The following is a 21,038-nucleotide window of genomic DNA, read 5'->3' as shown; positions in this document are numbered from 1 at the left end:
TATATGTCTTACAGTTACTAAATGAACTTTATAAAAATTACATGTAAAATAGACATACATTCCTACAACACTTTTTACTGTTACAGTTTGTCCCGAAGCATCTTATGGCTGATGAAGTCTAGTTAGATGTGTAGGCACCATTTCAAGGTAGCAGATATGAGAACCAAATTGTCCACAGTAAACAGCAATATGATAGTGATTAGATAATCTGTTTTATTGGGTGATGATCTTGCTTGATGATCACATGTATTCCAGCACAGGCAGAAATCCTCCCTTACTCTCCTTCATTTCTAGGATCACTTGTGTCCCCCGAGAGATCAGACAGGCCCTTGACAGAACTCTTCAGCTGAAAGATGGCACCTTCCACACTACAGAACTCCCTCAGCATTGCAACCAAAGTGACAGTCTGCAGTTTGTGCCAAGCCTTTGGAGTGGAATCTCAGGTACAGCTTTCTGACTCACAGGCAAGAATGTCAGTGAAAGCTGCCTGTCTGTTTGGTGTCAATGTATCATCCTCACACTCACCAGTCACGCTGGCTAGCTTTCTGATGAGTCAGGGACGTGGGCTATGGTATCTTTAATAATGACTTTGTGGCATTCATATCTCAGATCTGTGAACTTGAAAGTAATAAATCTGATTTGTGGGATTGCATCATCCATTGAAACCAAAGTGAATCATCAATAGTCTACAGAGATGAAAAACTATCTGCTCTTTCTCCCATTTACATTCGAGTGGCAATCACCTTGGAGCCTCTCATTCACAAAACAGCACCTAGCAATGGCCCTGTTCTGGTGTCATTGACATCTCTCCAGTGGCTTTCCATTTACCCCACTGTGACCTCATTTCAACATCATGATCGCTCAGTAACAACTGACAGGGGTGAGGTGGGGGGCTATGGTGGGACTGAGGGTCCATTAAAGAGGGAGAACAATTGTATAACTCAGTTGGAGCTCCATGGCGATATCTATGCCTCAGAGCACGTGACTCCAAATTTCCAGCGCTCAATCCCACTTGGGGTCTGTATTTTGGGAAAACTCATCTTACACATTCCTGGTTTTAGTTGTGCCACCATTGGCAAGTGTGCCTTAGGTGACCGAGGACTTAAGCTGTGGCATTCCTTCCCATCTCACTAGATTTCTCCTCTAAGTCTCCAGAGCTTAAATGTTTTGATCACAAAAAAGGGGATGATGCAATTCCCATCACAGCAGCTAGTGGAACTTCAAAAACTATCAATTACTACACTTACGATTATAAAGCTACCCTGATTAATGGAGCATTAAACTGCCTTTGATTGTTGTGAACAAACCTAACTGGTCCACTCAGGCCCTTTAAGGGAAGGAAATCTGCTGTACCTGCAGAGTCTGGCCTACAGTGACTAGATCTGTAGCCGTGCGGTTGACTCTGAGATGCCCTTGAAGTGGCCTAGCAAGTAATTTGTTTCAAAGGGCAATTAGGGATAGGCAAATACTGACCTTGCCAGTAATGCTCACATCCCAAGAAATAATAAAATAAACCTCTCAGTAACTCACCATGTTGCACTACATCAAACATTTATCAAATGATGTATAACGGACTTGGTGTGTTTGCCTACGTTAAGTATGCTATATAAATGCCAGTTGTTGTTCTCAAGCTGATGGAGATGGCATTGGTGACCAAGTCAAACCTGTCTCTTTCCCATCAGGAAGTGGAGGGTTAAAAAGGACTCCCACAGGGATAAGGTGGGATGCTCTTTGAGGGTTTGTGCAGACTTGATGGGCCAAATGGTATCTATCTGTACTGTGGGGATTTGATAATTCACTCACCAAGTGGAATTCAGTTGCTTAAACTTTTCCAGCTGTTTTATGCTTTTGTTGTAGCTTTGAGTTTCTGTCACAGGTTTTCCCATCTCGCTCAGTTTTGCTTTAAGGATGACAATGGGACACAGTAAAGAATGATAAGAACTTTTATTTGTTTTTAAGTTAACTTAATAAAACACAAAAGCACTTTTCCCTGGAGAAGTACTTTCACCTCCATCTTTATGTACAAGCCCGTTGTGCGGGTCGAGGGGTGGAAAGGAAAGACAAGACTGCAATATTCAAACAGAATCTCTAAAGCCAATTATACAGAGGCTTCTGGAAAGGCCCGGAACATTCTGAAGTGGCACATCAGCAAAGAACGCAGCTTTGGACAGGCAGAATAACGAGCTCCACTGAGTGTGGAGCGAATGCCCAGAGAGATTGTTGCTTCACTCAAATTAATGGGGAGAAAGTGAGAACTGCAGACGCTGGGGATCAGCAGAGCTCAAAAATGTGTTGCTGGAAAAGCGCAACATGTCAGACAGCAAAGGAACAGAAGAATCGACGTTTCGGGCATTCCTGAAGAAGGGCTTATGCCCAAAACGTCGATTCTCCTGTTCCTTTGATGCTGCCTGACCTGTTCCACTTTTCCAGCAACACATTTTTAAGCTCACTCAAATTAATGGCCTAGTGGAGTGAAGGGTGAGCAACAGAGACCACTGTCAGATCCTCTAAATCAATTTATTTTTTTTAAACTAATAGCTGTTAGTAAACTGAACAAAAGGACACCAGATCCATTAACCCTCTCTGGGCACCGAACATCGCCTTGGAATTACATTTGTGATTCTCAGATTCCTTCATTTCCAGCAGAGATACACCTCACTCTCCCATGCCATGTACATTCAAATGCTGCCCGCTCCCCAATTTCTAATGCAACACCTTTGCTGTTCTCCCACAGCCCATCTCCACGTGCTCAACAATCTCTCCCCATAGTCCATCACACTGTCCCCCAGGATTGTCACACAATCTCTCCTTGTGCCTGACACACTCCCCACCAAATGGTAGCACTCCTTCCCTCCTGCCCACTACCCAACCAATCCCCCTACCCCTACCAAGCCTGCAGCTCAGGAGTCAGCAGATGGTATTGGCTAAACCAAGTCACTGGGCTTATCTGAAGAGCTGGGCACTGGAAAACAAACAGAGAGAGAGAGAGAGAAACAGCGAGGGGGGCGGAAGAGAGAGACAGTGAAGTGGATGTCTGTGATAAAATGGACCATTGTTAGGTGACATCTGAAAGGATCTTGTCAATGATGTCACACAATGATGACCCACTTTGCCCCAGATGGTGGGAGGTGTGGAGCAGTAGGAACGACAGCTACTCATCGATTTAAAAACAAGACCTAAATTGTTGACTAATTGGTTCACTATTATCCTTAAGGGAAGGAAACTGCCATCCTTACCTCGTCTGGCCTACATGTGACTCCAGACCCACAGCAATGTGGGTAGACTAGATTAGATTCCTTACAGTATGGAAACAGGCCATTTGGCCCAACAAGTCCACACTGAAGAACAATCCACCCAGACCCGTTCTCCTACCCTACCCTACCCTTACCCCGACTAATGCACCTAACACCATAGGCAATTTAGCATGGCCAATCCACCTGCCCTGCGCATCTTTGGATTGTGGGGAAAAAAACAGGAGCACTGAGAGGAAACCCATGTAGGCACGGGAAGAATGTGCAAAACCCACACAGACAGTTGCCCAAGGCTGGAATCAAACCTGGGTCACTGGCGCTGTGAGGCAGCAGTGCTAACCACTGAAGCATTGTGCCACTCAGCTGACTGTTAACTGTCCTCTGGGCAATTAGGGATGGGCAATAAATGCTGGACTAGCCAATGACTTCCTCATCCTGTGAATGAATTAAAACAAAATTGGGCATTTACTCCAGAAAATAAAGAAAACTCATGGCTGTGAGGATTGGCACATGTCTCACACTCAACCAAAGGAATCAAATACTCCTTGGGATGGCTCCATATTGTGCTGGCATATGTCCTGCTCCTTCAACTCATTACAGGCAGGTACAGGCAAATGTTCACCAATTATTACAGGGATGGTATGTGTCATAATACAGTATATGAGCTGATGCCAACTCTTCAGGATTGCCCTGGAGTCACCAGGAATAAGTGGACAATCTCCTGGACACTGTTGCAAGCAAAACCTGGAAGCTTAATTACAGTAGCAACTAAAATAAACTTTAAAAACTCTCATTCATTAGTAATGAAAATTGGAATTGAAAAACAAAGGCTATTTAACGGGTGGGATGTTTGGTATTGAAAGACCATATGATTAAACCTCTAGGAATATGTCTGACTAGAGTTGGTAACACTTAAACAGCACCAGACCTCTGGACTGCTCCTGTTTCCTTTGGCATCTCATAATCTAACACTCTCTTCCAATCAGTGACACAGGTAACACGTGTGGGGAAAATGCTCGTTACTCCTTCGCACTGACTGGGAAATCACCTGTAAAAACTTCTGTTGGGCATAATCCTTCCTTCTGTACCCAAACTCCTTCACAATCAGAGTCATTGAATGACATTAGGCCCATGTTCCATCACAATCAATCCATGCCTTGCTGCACCAACTGCTTCACTGCCTATTGCAATCAATACTTTATTACAATCGATCTCTGTTGCATTCAAGGACTGATTGTACCCAATGCTGTGTTGCAACCTATGCACTCTTCCCCTGCAGTCTGATTATCAGGAACAAAAATATATAGTTGCTACCTTCAACCCTCAATTACAGGAAACAAATCTGAGGGAAATTTCCTTCATTACATTGACGTATGGCTTTCACTTTGTTTAATTTTCAAAATTGGGAATCCTAGTGAAGATTCTCCATGGTAGGGCACCAACAAGATTGAGAAGCATTTACGGTACAGAAACTGGCCATTTGGACCCACCAGTCTGTTGTGGTGTTTATGATCTATATGAACATCTCTTCGTGTAATCCTTCCCACGTTCTATTCCTTTCTCACTCATGTTTCATCAAACTTTCATTGAAATGCTATTCACCTCAGCCTTTATTTGTGAGAGCAAGTTCTACATTCTCACCAGTCTCTGGGTAAAGAAGATTCTCACGAATTCCTTGTTCAGTTTATTAATGAATCGCATGCAGATCAAGACGAAGCAAACTAAGGACAGCAGCTTGATGAAAACACGCTCAGGTCTTGAGAGTCTATAGACAGATGAGACAGACTGGGAGATGTGAAAGGCATCACTGTTTCGAAGAAGGAGTTTGATTCAGTGACTTTATGATGAATCTTCGTCTCATCAGTGAAGATGCAGGGGAAGGAAAGACTTGGAGATTTGGAGCTTAGTAGGAAAATGAAAGGAAGGCTTAGGGATCACTGATTGGAAAAGCAACAATGTAGGGAGGAAGAATTTGGATTTCAAACTGAGGGGGATTGGCTAGGGCAATAAACTTGTTCATGCACATTTTCCAAAGATGGGAGAAGGTTCTAGAAGAGGTTTCCAACAGATAGACTCTGTCAATGGATCAATTTTATCAGGGAATGAGTACAGACAACCTCAAAGAACTGAGATGACATCAAATGTAGATTAAAGGACGTTGCAGATAAATAAGTGCACTCTTTTGGACTGGCTTCAAATATTAAAAATTGACACACAGTGCTGAGAGTTTGCAGCACATCTTAAATAACTCCCATTATAAATAATATGCCAAAGTACTGAAATCTCCAAGAGCCCTGCAGCTTTCAACACTAATGGTTAACTTCTTGTTCAGTTTATTGCAATATCTGGTTTTTCTTGACCAACATCACCTCCAGTTCAGAGCTGGACAATTCAGTGAAGTTACTAACATCCTACTTTTTGGAGATCAAAAGATTTTCATCTATGTTTAACACTGTTTGGTGGAGCTGAAGATAGCTTTAAGATGGGTTTGGTGTGGGGGATCATGGGATGGAAATCGAGGTCTGATTACTAAAGTTTTCTTACATTCTGCAAAAATTAATTGAAACCCTCACATCATTGGTAACAAACAGATTTTCCCTCTAACAAATACATGTTTGATGCTTATTTTAGCCAATGAGAATTTCTGAGGGTAAGCTTTACTGAATCATTACTCTCTCACCTCTACCACTGACACTGGCTCTTGATGAGGAACTGTTTCTTAATTCAAAGTTTGGGAGAAGAGGTAATTACTGGGAAGCAGAGGGGAGGGGAAGGGAAGAGAGGGGAAAGGTAGGGATAGGAGACAGAGGGAGAGAGACAGAGTGAGAAAGAGAGAAAGGAAAAGGGGAGGTGAGGGGCAAAGGGAGAGAGTAGAAAAGAAGGGAGTATAGGGGGACATGAGACGTGAAAGTAAAGGGGAGGTGAAGGGAATCGCTCTTAAATGTGTCTGATAAGCTGCCTTGCGTTTACACCCCGAACACAAAAAACATGTTAAAAAAAGGCATTGCGTCACTCATACAAATACATTCTGGTGACAAAATAGTAATACAGGCATGTTCTCTCTGAATGCACAGAGTGCACAGTTTGCCATGTACTTTCCCTTTAAGCCCACCCCACCCACCTTTAAACAGGTCTCACACAACAGAGAAAAAAGTGACACAAATCTATTCGCACTGCGAAAAACCTTCACTTTTAAAATATAAAACAGAACAATATTTAACAAAGGAACGGTCTCCCATTTGAAACCAGGGGCATTTTAACCCTTCAAGACCCAAATATTCAGGAGCATTGAGAACTTGTGATACGTTCCCACTGCAATGCAGGAAAATCTGGGAAACTTTGAGTTGGGTCATTATGTTCTTTCTTAAAATTAGGATACCCACAGCTTACAGAAGTCCATTTCCAATAATAAGTCCGTTTCCAATCTGTGATTAATAAAGTCGCTGTAGCCCTACCAAACCATAAGATTGCCCTCTAATTAGAGAGATGATGGGTGGTGGTTTAACCTGAGGGTCACCATGCCTCAGGCGAGGGGAGAGGAGGAGAAGGAGTGTCTTTTATGGTAATCTCAGCTGGTGCAGGAATTGAACCCATGCTGTTGGCATCACCCTGCACTGCAAACCAGCTGTCCAGCCAACTGAGCTCACCTTAATATGTAAGAAATGGCAGAGTATGCCATATTTATATCTAACAAAAGGCCATTTTAATCCAAGCCACGTGACCTGACAAGATCAGCTGTTTTCACACCCTACACAATTTGACTCTCGGTTGAAGTCAGTGAGGAACAATACCAAAACAGGTACAAAGCCCCAAAACCATGAGGATTCCCACCCTTGGTTCAAATGATCCCCACCTTCCCTTGTCGATATGGGACATGGCTGGTGAAGGACTGACATTGATTTGTGGGGATCCGTTCAATGGCCTCGATCTTCAATTGCATTTCCTCGTCTCCCCTCAACTCCTCCCGAAACAATCGGATTCTGTAGCACCGTTAGTCTTGCCCAGGTTAATGCTTTCCTTTAGTACAAAATGAGTCAATGTAAGGCAGGCAAAAACAATTTCCTGATCGTTGCTGGGCTGTGGGTGACTTAGGCCGAGGTGGGTACAGCAGATGCTGGAGATTAGAGTCAAGATCAGAGTGGTGCTGGAAAAGCACAGCAGGTCAGGCAGCATCCGAGGAGCAGAAAAACCGACATCTTGGGCAAAAGCCCTTCATCAGGAATGTGGGCGGCTTATACCACAATCCATTCTTTAGTGAAAAAAAATGCATCCCTTCCAGCCCATGATTTCTGAATGCAGTAATCCACATACTTGTAGCTGGGTCACTACGTTTTACCTCATCAACCTAAGGGCAAAGTAGGGAAGCTTTCAGTCTGGATTCTTGCTCCAGATTGTTATCCACTATCCATTGTATGTGTGTGTGGATGGAGATCACGTGAGAAGTGAGAAGGCTGGAACAACTCATTCACCAAGGTTCCTGCAACAACACCTTACAAATCACACAAACTTCTACCATCCAACAGGATAAGGGCAGCAAATATAACGCCATATCCAAGTTTCCTCAGAACCACTCACCATCCTGACTTGGAAATGATTCAACATTCCTTCAGTCTCCCTGAGTCAAAATCCTGGAACTCCCTCCCTATGGCATTGTGGGTCAACCTACAGCAGGTGGACTGCAGCGGTTCAAGAAGGCAGCTCACCCCCACCTTCTCAAGGGGCAACTAGGGATGGGCAATAAATGCTGGCCCAGTCAGCGACACCCACATCCCATGAAAGAAGGAAAAAGAGGATTAGGAGGTCAAACAGCCTGCCATTATACATGTGAAGGGTGACCACTTTGGCTGTGCAAACCAAGGTGCCCAGCATCCAGGCTAACCACACACACTCGGTGCTTGGCCTATCCTGTCCAGTCCGGGTTTCCCTCCCTCCTTCAGCCAGGGACTGAGCTCAGAACTTTTCATGGATCAAAAGGAAACAACTGGGAGGAAGGTGCAGGGCACAGATTTACCCCGACCTCCTGCAGAACCTAAAGAGGAAGGGCGGGAGAAGGAATACAAAAAATCCACCTGTGGACAGGAACAGAATTACAGAAACCTGAGTGAAGGCTTCAAACCAGCCTGGACTCTGGGGAGAGAGAAGTAGGGGAGGGGTAAGGGGAGGAACAAAGCCCTTTTCCTGCTCCTCCAGCACCTCCCCTCCCCACAAAAGGTGATAAGTGGTTCTCAAAGGGTTAACAGATTTGACGTGAATTAATTCCTGGCCCCTGTGATTAAGAACGCAGGAATAACTGCAAAAGAAAAAAATACAAAAGCAAGATCCAGGAGCTGCCTCCATCAGTTTTTCATTAAAGCGGCACAGCCATGGGGAGTCATCTCTGCCAGCCGTCCACAAGGCGCATTCGCTTGGCCCCGAGGTTGTCCTCGTCTCTGGCCGGAGGCCTGGTCAGCACAATGGGGCACTGGTAGCTCTTGGCGTAATCCTTGGCCTCTTCACAGGGGCTGTCCAGCCCACTGATCCCCAAGCGTCCCTCGTGGTGCTGGAACATACCACTGGCACCACCCCCGCCCCCTCCACCATCGCTGTGGGGGGAGGCGCGTTCCGATTTGATACTGACTGCTTGAAAGGTGGGCAAGGCCAGGTTGGAGCTCTGGTTCAGGTGGGAGTTGCCAATAACCCTAGTAGGGGCAAGAGATAGAGAAAGACAGAGAGAGAGAGAGAGAGAGAGAGAGAGAGAGAGAGAGAGAAACAACAGCAAAGAAAGATTAATTTGTCGGTCACATATATCGTTAACTTCACACAATCATTTTGCTTCCATAATCATTAATACTATTTTATCAGGGGAGGAGATTAATCTCAGAAGTTTTGATATTTCCTGTTGAGCCCTGACAACCTTTGGGGTAGAGGGTTTCAGATTTCCAGACCACAGGTGTGGGTCTGTTCTGCATGGATTTGGCTCTTATCACAAATAATGTTGTTCCTCTGTTCAAGGAAGGAAATAGGGACGTTGCAGCATTTATTGCCCATCTCCAAATGCCTCTGCATCAAATACCTAACTGAGCCAGTTCAGAACACAGTTAAGCATCAATTGCATGGTTCAGAGTCTGGAGTCACTTGTAGGCCAGGTCAGGTAAGGATGGCAGATTTCCTTCCCTGAAGGACATTAGTGACCCAGATGGGTTTTCACAGCAAGCAACAACAGTTCTAACGGAGGTGGTAGAGGCAGGCACGGTAGATTCATTTAAGATGCATGTGGACAGATGCATGAGGAGGTGGGGAGCAGAGGGATACAGATGCTCAGGAATTGACCGACAGGTTTAGACAGTACATTTGGATCAGCTCAGGCTTGGAGGGCCGAAGGGCCTGTTCCTGGGCTGTGAATTTTCTTTGTTCTAAGCTACCTTTTAAATTCCAGCTATTTAATATAGAAATATTAAATTTACATTAATAACTATAATTCTTTATCAAATTCAAATATCACCTTCTCCCATGGTGGGACTTGAACCCATGTCCCTCAGAGGCTGAGATTCTGGATTACTAACAAAAACACAAATTCTGGAGAAAAGCATTCTGAAGAAGGGTTACCCGAGACACTCCTTCTCTTTACACAGATGTTGCCAGACCTGCTAAGTTTCTCCAGCAACTTCTGTTTCAGGTTTCCCACATCTGCAGTTCTTTATCTTATTTCTGGATTACTTGTCGGGAGACATGAACACCACACCACTGCCTCCCCTTATGTCCGGGTCGACCCCCCCGCGTCTAACACCAAACGTTACACTTTAAAAAGAGATCTCTGCAGCTTTTAGCTCTGTTCAAATGGCCAAACTATGAACCTTTTCTAGATATCGATATAACTGTCCTCGTTATTTAAGCATGCAGCCTCAGCCACAACTTCATCTCCTGCTTAAAGCTGTTGTCAAGCACCTTTCTGCATACACTCATCACGTGAGGAGTTGGAACTATTAATGAGCGCGTCAAAAATGATCTGCTCTTCTTTCTACCAGACAAGCACCTTGATATTAATGCATGATCACACATGACTTCGCAAAGTTTCACAGAAAGCAAAGCATAATTACTTTTATTAGATTGTCTGACTTTAGGTTACAACCTTAAAGCAAAGCTACTTAAAGTGGGAGTCAGTACCCTAAGTGGATGGTCATGAGTGAAATTCTGAGGGGGGGTGCTAATTCAGAGGCAGCAAGGTCTATCATAGAGGTCTGACTGAGTTACAACAGTCGTGCTCCTGCTGTAACAGACCCTCACCCCCTCAGTTTTAACTTGGGTCGTGACGATTTTCAAGCCTGAGAATGGGGCCACATGAGGGTATAGTTTGGCAAGTGCTGGGCTATAGGACCACGACTCTGCGGGTGTTACTGACACACTGCAGACTGTAGGCGGTGAAAGCGAATGGAGTGTGATTATCGGTGGATCAGGCATGTTCAATGCACGATCTTCAAGTTCAGCCTTACTGTGGTGCCACAGGCAGGAGATAAATGCAACAATGCTTTCACTCAAGTCCTTACAGCTTCACATTAAAAATCAAAGCAGCATTTGGCAGGTCAGGAACCGATAAGGTGTGTGATTATAGCTTCAGCTAGTGCTCAGGACTACTCTCCAGGCAATCTCACCTGAAGATCACAGGACAGACACAATTGGTGTTCTGTAACTATCTTACAACGCAACTGCTGAAGAAATTACTTCTTAAAGAACAATTTGGTATGTGAGATAAATGAACAGGGCAAGTAGAAATGGGTAATTCAGGCTGGTCCAGACAATGAAGACCATATCCCACAAATGAATGGAAAAAAAATTATTGGGAGTGGGTGCTGTAGATTTCATGATGATATGAACAGCACAGTGGATCAGTGGTTGGCACTGCTGCCTCACAGCACCAGGGACCCGGGTTCAATTCCACCCTCAGGCAACTGTCTGGGTGGAGTTTGCACATTCTGCCCGTGTCTGCGTGGGTCTCCTCCAGGTGCTCTGGTTTCCTCCCACAGTACAAAGATGTGCACGTTAGCTAAGTTGCCCCATAGTATCTAAGCTGGGTGTATTGATCGTGTGAGGTGTAGGGTTATTGGGCAAGGACAGTGGTCTGGGTGGGATACACTTTGGAGGGTTGGGATAGACTTGGTGGGCCAGATGGCCTGTTTCCACACTGTAGGGAATCTATGATTCTCTGGTATTCCATGTATTTGTGACAGCTTGTGGAGGTTGCTTATGAATAGACCTAGAATCTTGGAATTTTACAGTACAGAAGAAGGTCACTTGTCCCATCATGTCTGTACTGGCTCCTGAAACAGCTACCTAGCTAGTCTCATTCTTCAGTCCTATCTCTATAGCCCTTTAATTTATTGCTTTCAAATATATATCCAACTCTCTTTCGAGATCTCCAATGGAATCCTCAGCCACCCCTCTCCCAGGCAGCACATTCCAAATCCTAACAACTATCTGAGTAAAGATGTTTCTCCTCATCTCACTCCTAGCTCTATTGCTGACAATCTTGAAACTGTGACCCCTCGTTAATGACATACCAACTGGTGGAAACAGAACATCCTTGTTTACTGCAAAAGTAGTTTATAATTTTGAACATCTGAACAAGGTCACTTCTTAATTTTCACTGCTCCAAGGAGAATAAACTTAATGTCTCTAATCTTGCTTTTTATCTAAAATCCCTCATTCCTGGTATCATAGAGCATAGAACATAGAACAATACAGCGCAGAACAGGCCCTTCGGCCCTCAATGTTGCGCCGACCTGTGAACTATTCTCAGCTCGTCCCCCTACACCACCCCAAAATCATCCATGTGCTTATCTGAGGATTGTTTAAATCTCCCCAATGTGGCTGAGTTGACTACATTAGCGAGTAGGGCATTCTGGTAAATATCCTTTGCAGTTTCCAGGGTTTTAACATCGTAAGTAAGTGTCCAGAGTTGAACACAATCCCACATTCTTTGTTTAGTTTGCGGTCTGCTGCAGAAACAGGTTCTTTGAAATATATTCTCAGACAGGCATCTGTCCACCTCAGGATCATAGATGTACACAGTGGTGTACATCTATCAGTCAGGGTGATGTATGTCGGACTTACCCCAGGTGGGGGTGCGCTGAAGATTGAAGGTCAGCCTGGTGCGGATGGTGGTGTTGGTGTTGCCGCAGTGGCCAAATAGCAGTCTGGTCCTGATGGGCACCACCCGGTGAGTTATACGCAGAGACAGAGGCGTTGTCGTTAAGTGTGTAACCTGCAGGTTAACAGGGAACAAGAAAAGGTGTGACATTTAAATTAAACTAGAATGGACTTAAAGTTGGAGGAACTTACGAGTAAATGGAACGAATCTGAAAGAGCAGGTTAAATAGGAACCTTTTGAAAAGGAAACTCTTGTTAAAGACAGACATATACTGGATTAGTGGTGCTGGAAGAGCACAGCAGTTCAGGCAGCATCCAACGAGCAGCGAAATCGACGTTTCGGGCAAAAGCCCTTCATCAGGCCCGAAACGTCGATTTCGCTGCTCGTTGGATGCTGCCTGAACTGCTGTGCTCTTCCAGCACCACTAATCCAGTATTTGCTTTCCAGCGTCTGCAGTCATTGTTTTTACCACCTTAAAGACAGACATGTACAGCAATGGAGAAAGGGAAAAGGGGTGGGACTCAATGGATGCCTCTGTCAAAGGGCTAGCACAGACATGAAGGGCTTAATCAACTTCTGCTGGATTACATGATTCTATTAATTGAATCAGTGTCAGCCTGGATTCAGTAAGGGCCTTTCCTGGATCTGAGTGAGAATACCAAGGATTCAAGATTCACCAGACAGACAGTGATGCTGACGGTCCCAGTGCAGGTACAGAGGGAGTGCTGCACTGTCTGAGGTGTCAGCTTTCACATGACATGTTTACCTGAGACACCTTTTGCCCTTTCAGGTGGACGTAAAAGATCCGATGGCTAGGATCGAAAGGAGATTGAGCACTGAGATAGAGGACCAGCCCTGATCATAATGAATAGCAGAGCAGGCTCAGAGGGCTGAATGTTTTCTCCTAGTTTCTAAGATCAAGGAGCTCATCTTGTCAATATTTATTACTCAATAAGCACAAAAAAAAGATGATCCAGTTACTATTTCACAGTGGAAGTTTGCTTTGCAAAAGCTGGATAACGTGTCCTCAGATTATAATAGCGACCACATTGAAAAAATATTTCATTGGTTGTGAAACCTAGGGCTGTGAAAAGTATTATATAAATGCAAGTCCTTTATTTTGGGGTCAGTGTTTGCACCTTTGTGTCTTTTCACTTCTTTATTTGATGATTCTTCCGCAATAGCATCAATTACATGACTGACCCCTTGATCAATATTGTTGTTTCCCTCCTCTTCTAGCCCCCTTTCTATCTCATCCATACTCCCTAAAACCAGGAATGCTGAACTGTCAATCCTGCCCATCTTCATCCAAGTTTTGGGAAGTTAGGGAAATGATTGCTGGGCCACTTGCTGAGATATTTGTATCATTGATAGTCATAGGTGAGATGCCAGAAGACTGGAGGTTGGCTAATGTGATGCCACTGTTTAAGAAAGGTTGTAAGGACAATCCAGGGAACTATAGACCGGTGAGTTTGACGTTAGTGGAGGGCAAGTTGTTGGAGGGAATCCTGAGGGACAGGATGTACATGTATTTGGAAAGGTAAGGACTGATTAGGGATAGTCAACATGGCTTTGTGCATGGGAAATCATGTCTCACAAACTTGATTTTTTAAAAAAAAGTAACAAAGAGTATTGATGAGGGCAGAGTGGTGGACGTGATCTATGTGGACTTCAGTAAAGTCTTCGACGAGTTTCCCCATGGGAGACTGGTTAGCAAGGTTAAATCGCATGGAATACAGGGAGAACTAGCCATTTGGATACAGAACTGGCTCAAAGGTAGAAAACAGAGGGTGTTAGTGGAGGGTTGTTTTTCAGACTGGAGGCCTGTGACCAGTGGAGTGTCACAAGGATTGGTGCTGGGCCTGCTGCTTTTCATCATTTATATAAATGATTTGGATGCGAGCATAAGAGGGATAGTTAATAAGTTTGCAGATGACAGCAAAATTGGAGGTATAGTGGACAGTGAAGAAGGTTACCTCAGATTACAACAGGATCTTGACCAGATGGGCCAATGGGCTGAGGAGTGTCAAATGGAGTTTAATTCAGATAAATGCGAGGTGCTGCATTTTGGGAAAGCAAATCTTAGCAGGACTTATACACTTAATGGTAAGGTCCTGGGGAGTGTTGCTGAACAAAGAGACCTTGGAGTGCAGGTTCATAGCTCCTTGAAAATGAGTCGCCAGTAGATAGGACAGTGAAGAAGGCGTTTGGTATGTTTTCCTTTATTGGTCAGAGTATTGAGTACAAGAGTTGGGAGGTCATGTTGCAGCTGTACAGGACATTGGTTAGGCCACTGTTGGAATATTGCATGCAATTCTGGTCTCCTTCCTATTGGAAAGATGTTGAGAAACTTGAAAGGGTTCAGAAAAGATTTACAAAGATGTTGCCAGGGTTGGAGGATTTGAGCTGTAGGGAGAGGCTGAACAGGCTGGGTCTGTTTTCCCTGGAGCATCGGAGGCTGAGGGGTGACCTTATAGAGGTTTATACAATCATGAAGGGCATGGATAGGATAAATAGACAAGGTCTTTTCCCTGCGGTGGGGGAGTCTACAACTAGAGGGCATAGGTTTAGGGTGAGAGGGGAAAGATATAAAAGAGACCTAAGGGGCAAATTTTTCACACAGAGGGTGGTATGTGTATGGAATGAGCTGCCAGAGGATGTGGAAGTAGCTGGTACAATTGCAACATTTAAAAGGCATCTGGATGGTTATAGGAATAGGAAGGGTTTGGAGGGATATGGGCTGGGTGCTGGCAGGTGGGACTAGATTGTATTGGGATATCTGATCGGCATGGATGGGTTGGACCAAAGGGTCTATTTCCGTGCTGTACATCTCTGTGACTCTAAGAATTTCAAGGGATTGTTCAGTGAACTCCCTTTCCATTTCTCCAAGGGCATCTAGTTGCCTTAACCTCATTCAGCCATGAGGTGGCAGTAGTAAGCAACTAGCCCTGCTGGATCAGTCAAGGAACATCAATCATTCACTTAATGAACCCAACAATTGTTAACATTATAGTCTGGAGACAATGAGTGTGCTGTGCTCACCTCTTCGACCTGGGTTTCAAAGCATCATAGAATAAATGTAGCCACAAAGGAACACGATGTCTGCGTTCTCTGGTCTCTGGGAAGCTAATTATAAACCAGTGCGAGCCTGTGAGCAGCCGCAACTACATTATATTCACATTAAATTGTTCTATTTTAGATCAGAATGACAAGAAGCAGCCTCTGCTCTCCTCTGGCTGTTTGTGCATTCACCTTTGGACCTAATACAGTGTTCACACCCAATAAACAACTCTCAAGCTGGAATGACCATTAGGACACGTGACCACATTGTACTTTGTAGGATCTTACTGTGCCTAACTTGGCTACCATATTTCCTGCTTAGTGAGGCAGGATGAATGATGGTGAAGAAAGAACAATCATATGACTGGCATTGGAGGCAACAATTCTCAATTTAGAGCTCAGTTGTGGATGAGCTCATTGTAGATGGAGTTTTACTCTGTATCTAACCCCATGCTATTCCTGCCGTGGGAGAGTTTGATGGGTACGGTACAGAGAGAGCTTTACTCCATTTCTAACCTTATGCAATTTCTGTCCTGGGTGTGTTCATGGGAAGCATAATTTCCATTTACTTTTAGTTTAAAAAAGTAGAGGGAACTGTACTCCACATCTGATCCCAGTGTTGTCCCTGTCCTGGGTGCATTTGATGGGGACAGTATCGAAGGAGTTCACTTTCAGTTGAAGAAAATAAAAAGAACATTACTCTCTGTTTAAAAGAGTAGAGGGAGCTTTACTCTGTGCCTCTGTACTGTACGTGTCTGGGAGTGTTTGATAGGGACGGTGTTAGGGAAGCTTTACTTTGTGTTTACTTATAGTTTAAAAGAATGTCACAAGATTGTTTTCCACCCACCTCAGGGGCTAAGGTGAGGCCTTGATTTAATGACTTGCCTGAAAGACCAGCACCTCTGATAGTGCAGCACTCCATCGGTGCTCCCAGTGGGAACATCGGGTCGGAATACATCCTCAGGTCTAGGAGTGGGCTTTCCAGAATATTCTGATTCAGAGGTCGGCATGCTGCTGACTGAACTGAGCTGACAATGGGTCATTCCCCTATCCTTTCCTTACCTTCCTCATACACAGTCCCACAGGGGATGCTGTCAGTGGTTTCACTTGGAAATTTGTGACTGAGAAGTTCTAGCACGTTATTGTTGGTGCTGCCTGAGATCAGTCATCGCAGTGTAGGTCTCCGACAGTCAAAATAGAGTGTCTGTGCTCTCTAAGCATAGGGCTGTTGTGGCACAGTGGTAAAGTCCCTACCTCTGGTCAGGAGGCCCAGGTCCAAGTCCCATCTGCTCCAGAGGTGTGTCATAACATCCCTGAACAGCGTGATTAAAAATTTCTACAGAAAGCAGCACTGGCCTTCTAAAGCTTAGAGTTGATTCATGAACCATCCTTACTACCCTGCATATGGGGAATAAATAATCCTAAGAATAGTCTAAAAGCACACTTAATCATTCTTCATTGGAAGTATATTACCATTCCTTTAGTGTCGCTGAGCCAATATCCTGGAATTCTCTCCTTAACACCATTGTGTTGCACACAAGGACTGCAGATGTTCACAATAACAGCTCAGCACCACCTACTCAAGGGGCAACTAGGGACGAGCAATAAATAGTCAACCCAGCCAACGACACCCACATCCCACGAATGAACAAGAAGTGCAAGTAAATGTACCTACCAGTCAGCGTGGAAGAATAATTCGCTAATCCATGGCCAGATAGACTGGGGGTTGCCATGGTAACCATCGGTGAGGTGGGCTGTAGAGCTGATGTATTCGTTCTCTGGTGACAGAATTATAAATGGTTAAAAATAGCCCATCAAATTCTTCAAAAGTCAGACTATTTACTTTCTACATAAATGAGAGAGAGGTATTGTGAAATGGGAAATCAAAAACTGCCAGGTCAGATGTAACTCCTGACCTCCACCATATCACAATCTGTTCCCCTACTCTGCATTTTACTTGTAAATTTCTCATTATTACTAAGACAGGCTGAAATGTTGGCTCTTTCTTTCTCAACGGATGCTGCCTAATCTAATCTGTTTCCATCGGTAGATCAAGTGTAATGCTCTCTCTTCCTCATCAACAACACTCCCCAGGACAGGACCTACACAGTTAATGGTAGGGCCCTGGGGAGTGTTGTTGAACAGAGAGACTTAGGGGTGTGGGTACATAGTTCATTGATAGTAGCGTGACAGGTCAACAGGGTGGTGAAGGCAGTGTTTGGCATACGTGTCTTCATTGGTCAGATCACTGTGTACAGAAGTTGGGATGTCAAGTTACAGCTGTACAAGGCATTGGTAAGGCTATATTGGAGTACTGCATACAATTCTGGTCACCCAGCTGTAGGGAGGATGTTATTAAATCGGAATGGATGCAAAAAATAAAAAGATTTACAAGGATGTTATTGAGACTGAAAGGTTTGAGTTATAAGGAGAGACTGGATAGGCTGGGACTTTTTCCTTTAGAGTGTAGGAGGCGATTGATTCACCTTATAAAGATTTATAAAATCATGAGGGATGTAGATAAGGTGAATAGCTGAGGTTTTCCTCAGAAATCCAAAACTGGAGAGCAAAGGTTTAAGGTGAACAGGCAAACATTTAAAAAGGATCTGAGTGGCAACGTTTTCACACAGAGGATGGCTGCCAGAGTAAGTGGTAGAGGCGAGTACAGTTACAACATGTGAAAGATGTCTGGACAGGTACATGGATAGGAAAGGTTGACAGGAATATGGGCCAAATACAGGCAAATGGATTAGTTCAGTTTAGGAAAGCTGATCAGCTACACGAGATGGACCAAAGGGCTTTTTTCCATACTGTATGTCTATAATTTCTGTAACCCTTGAAATGTAGCAGCAAGTGGCCAACTAATCCAAAGTAAGCTCTCACCAGTGAAGCGACCATGTTCCTGGAGCCAGATGAGACTGCATGCATTTCACTTCTGCGATTGTCGGGACCAAGATTCACAGGCGTTGGGGACCTTGTTGCCATAGTTCTGTTGAGGTTACCAGGGGAGACCAGCATCCCTGGTGAGATGTGGGTATTCAAGTAACCAGCACCTGTCATGCAAAATAAAGAACGAACGTATATCATGATAAATAAACAGGAAACACGACCTGACCACATTTACATTGCAGAGTTATCTTCAAAACCCACCGTGAAGTCTAGATGAATAGCCAAGGCTCACAATGGAGAGGAAGAACAAAGGTGAAAATATTAGGTGAAGGGAGAAGGCGAATTGAGAAGTAGGGGCTTGGTCCAATAGGAAGCTCAGATTAGATTAGATTAGATTACTTACAGTGTGGAAACAGGCCCTTCGGCCCAACAAGTCCACACCGCCCCGCCGAAGCGTAACCCACCCATACCCCTACATCTACATTTACCCCTTACCTAACACTATGGGCAATTTAGCATGGCCAATTCACCTGGCCTGCACATCTTTGGACTGTGGGAGGAAACCGGAACACCCGGAGGAAACCCACGCAGACACGGGGAGAACGTGCAAACTCCACACAGTCAGTCGCCTGAGGCGGGAATTGAACCCAGGTCTCAGGCGCTGTGAGGCAGCAGTGCTAGCCACTGTGCCACCGTGCCGCCCACCGTGCCGATATTGGAGTCCTGTGGCAGGTGGGAACAGCCTGAGATCCCAGAGTTTCTCCACATGACAGCTAGCTCTAAACTCCACAGATCTCCCCACCTCCTGCCTCCCCCAAACCCTCTCCATTTCTTTTCTTTTAAAAACTTCTCTCCCTCCTTCCTGAAGTCCTCTCTTACAGCTTAGCTCTTTGCGTATAAAACATACAAAATAGGAGGAGTAGGCTATTCAGCCCCTCTGGCCTACTCTGCCATTCATTAAGTTCATGGTTGATCAGTTTGCGTTTTGAATCCCACATTTCCAGCTGCACCCAATAACCCTTGATTCCACGTCTACCAACTTTGATATTAAACATATTCAATGATCTTGCCTCTACGGCCTTGTAAGGTATCCTTGGAGAAGGAGCATACAGTGTGCACTGGTATCCTTGAAGCCATTCTCTGGATTGCTAGACTTGGTGTCTTGGGTTGCAGCAATGTAACTGCTGTACTGCAGGACCCTTGTACAGCATTACAGCTGATCCATAAGGGCTTGATGCTGACAGAATGTACCCAAAATAGAACATGCTTCACTGTCCAACACTTAACATCCTGACATCTATGAGCACACAACAATAAAAGCGTGTGACGTTGTAAGGACAACTAAGGTATGTTCATTCCAGGATCTGGGATGAGTTGGATCATCCTTGACTGGGACTTCACTCACTCCTCGGTCTTACATAGGAACAAAAAAAAACCCAAAAGCCTTGCATTCCTATAGCATCTTTCACATCCTCTACACATTTCAAATGGCTTTGCAGCTAGTTTGTGCAGAGCAAGCACCTATAAACAGCAATAATCCTCATTGTACGAGCATAATAATGACCAGATAAGCTGCGAGATAATTATTGACTGGGATGCCATGGATAATTTGCTTGCTTGTCTTCAAAATAGTGCCAAGAGGTCGTTTACATTCAACTGAGAAGGAGGAGTCTTGATTTAACTTGCCCTCTGATAGACAGCACCTCCAATAATACAGCACTGCCTCCACGGTGACACTGGGCACATATGCCTGAGTTAATGTGCTCAAGCCCTTGGAGTGGGACTTGAACATACAATCTTCCAATTTGGAGGCAAGACAGACAAGTTGTGAACCACAGAAAGGTCACTGAAGCAAAGGGTGAAGAAAGTTGTCATGGCATTACACACCATAAAGGGAGGCCATTCATCCCATTGTGCTTGTGCCAACTATTTGAAGGAGTTATCAATTTAGTCCTACTACCCCCACATTTTTCTGCATCACCTTACAATTCATTTCCTAGAACAAACTGCCACCTCAATAAAAATAAATCGTTTGAGTCATCTGTTTTAGGAAGGATATCATTAAGCTCAAGAGGGTTCAGAAAAGATTTACATTGATGTTGCCAGGAATGGAGGGTTTGAGTTAGAAGGAGAGGTTGGATAGGATAGGACATTTTATCACTGGAGTGCCGGAGGTTGAGAGGTGACATTATAGAGGTTTATAAAATCATGAGGGGTATACACAGCAAATGGCAGGGGTCTTTTCCCTAGGGTAGGGATTTTGAGACTATTTTTTGAGGTAAGAAGAGAAAGATTTGAAAAAGACAGGAGGGTTTTTTTAAACACACAGAGGGTGGTTCGTGCGTGGAATGAACATCCAGAGGAAGTGGTGGATGTGGGTTCAGCTACAGTGTTTAAAAGACATTCAGGTAAATTAATTAAGAATAAGCGGGATATGGGTCAAGCACAGTCAGGTGGGAAAAGTTTAGTTTGGGTTATGGTCAGCACAAACTGGTTAACTGAAGGTTCTGTTTCCATGCTGTATGACTCTAAGATTCTATAACAACGCTGGCTTAAAGACTCCCCAATCTGTGAATCTGTGGCTTGAGCTGTTAATTGAACCCTCACTTTGTGAATGTACATACGCTTAGATGACATGGTTAAGGGGAGATTTATTTTCGGCATTGGGATGCAAATTCAAAGCTGAGACGTGCTCACCGCTGCTAATGTCACAA

The 21,038-nt window shown here is 44.4% G+C and overlaps 1 protein-coding gene across 3 annotated transcripts in view; it reads right to left on the bottom strand.

Annotated features, from left to right (window-relative positions):
- Positions 1 to 1,929: 1,929 nt before the first annotated feature.
- mef2b (myocyte enhancer factor 2b) overlaps positions 1,930 to 21,038 on the bottom strand; it is a 137,034-nt gene continuing 117,925 nt past the window's right edge. For all 3 annotated transcript variants that reach the window (XM_072594348.1, XM_072594346.1, XM_072594347.1), the window contains 4 exons: positions 18,319 to 18,488; positions 17,111 to 17,213; positions 12,339 to 12,489; positions 1,930 to 8,929 (listed from right to left, as the gene is read on the bottom strand). In XM_072594348.1, the coding sequence (XP_072450449.1) occupies positions 8,623 to 8,929; positions 12,339 to 12,489; positions 17,111 to 17,213; positions 18,319 to 18,488 (731 nt within the window). In that variant the 3' untranslated portion in view covers positions 1,930 to 8,622. The remainder of the gene's footprint in view (positions 8,930 to 12,338; positions 12,490 to 17,110; positions 17,214 to 18,318; positions 18,489 to 21,038) is intronic.

The sequence above is a fragment of the Chiloscyllium punctatum genome, chromosome 24, assembly GCF_047496795.1.
Source record: "Chiloscyllium punctatum isolate Juve2018m chromosome 24, sChiPun1.3, whole genome shotgun sequence".
Lineage (NCBI taxonomy): Eukaryota > Metazoa > Chordata > Chondrichthyes > Orectolobiformes > Hemiscylliidae > Chiloscyllium > Chiloscyllium punctatum.
The sequence above is the reverse complement of the archived record's forward strand: the minus strand, read 5'-3'. Positions and strand labels throughout refer to the sequence as shown.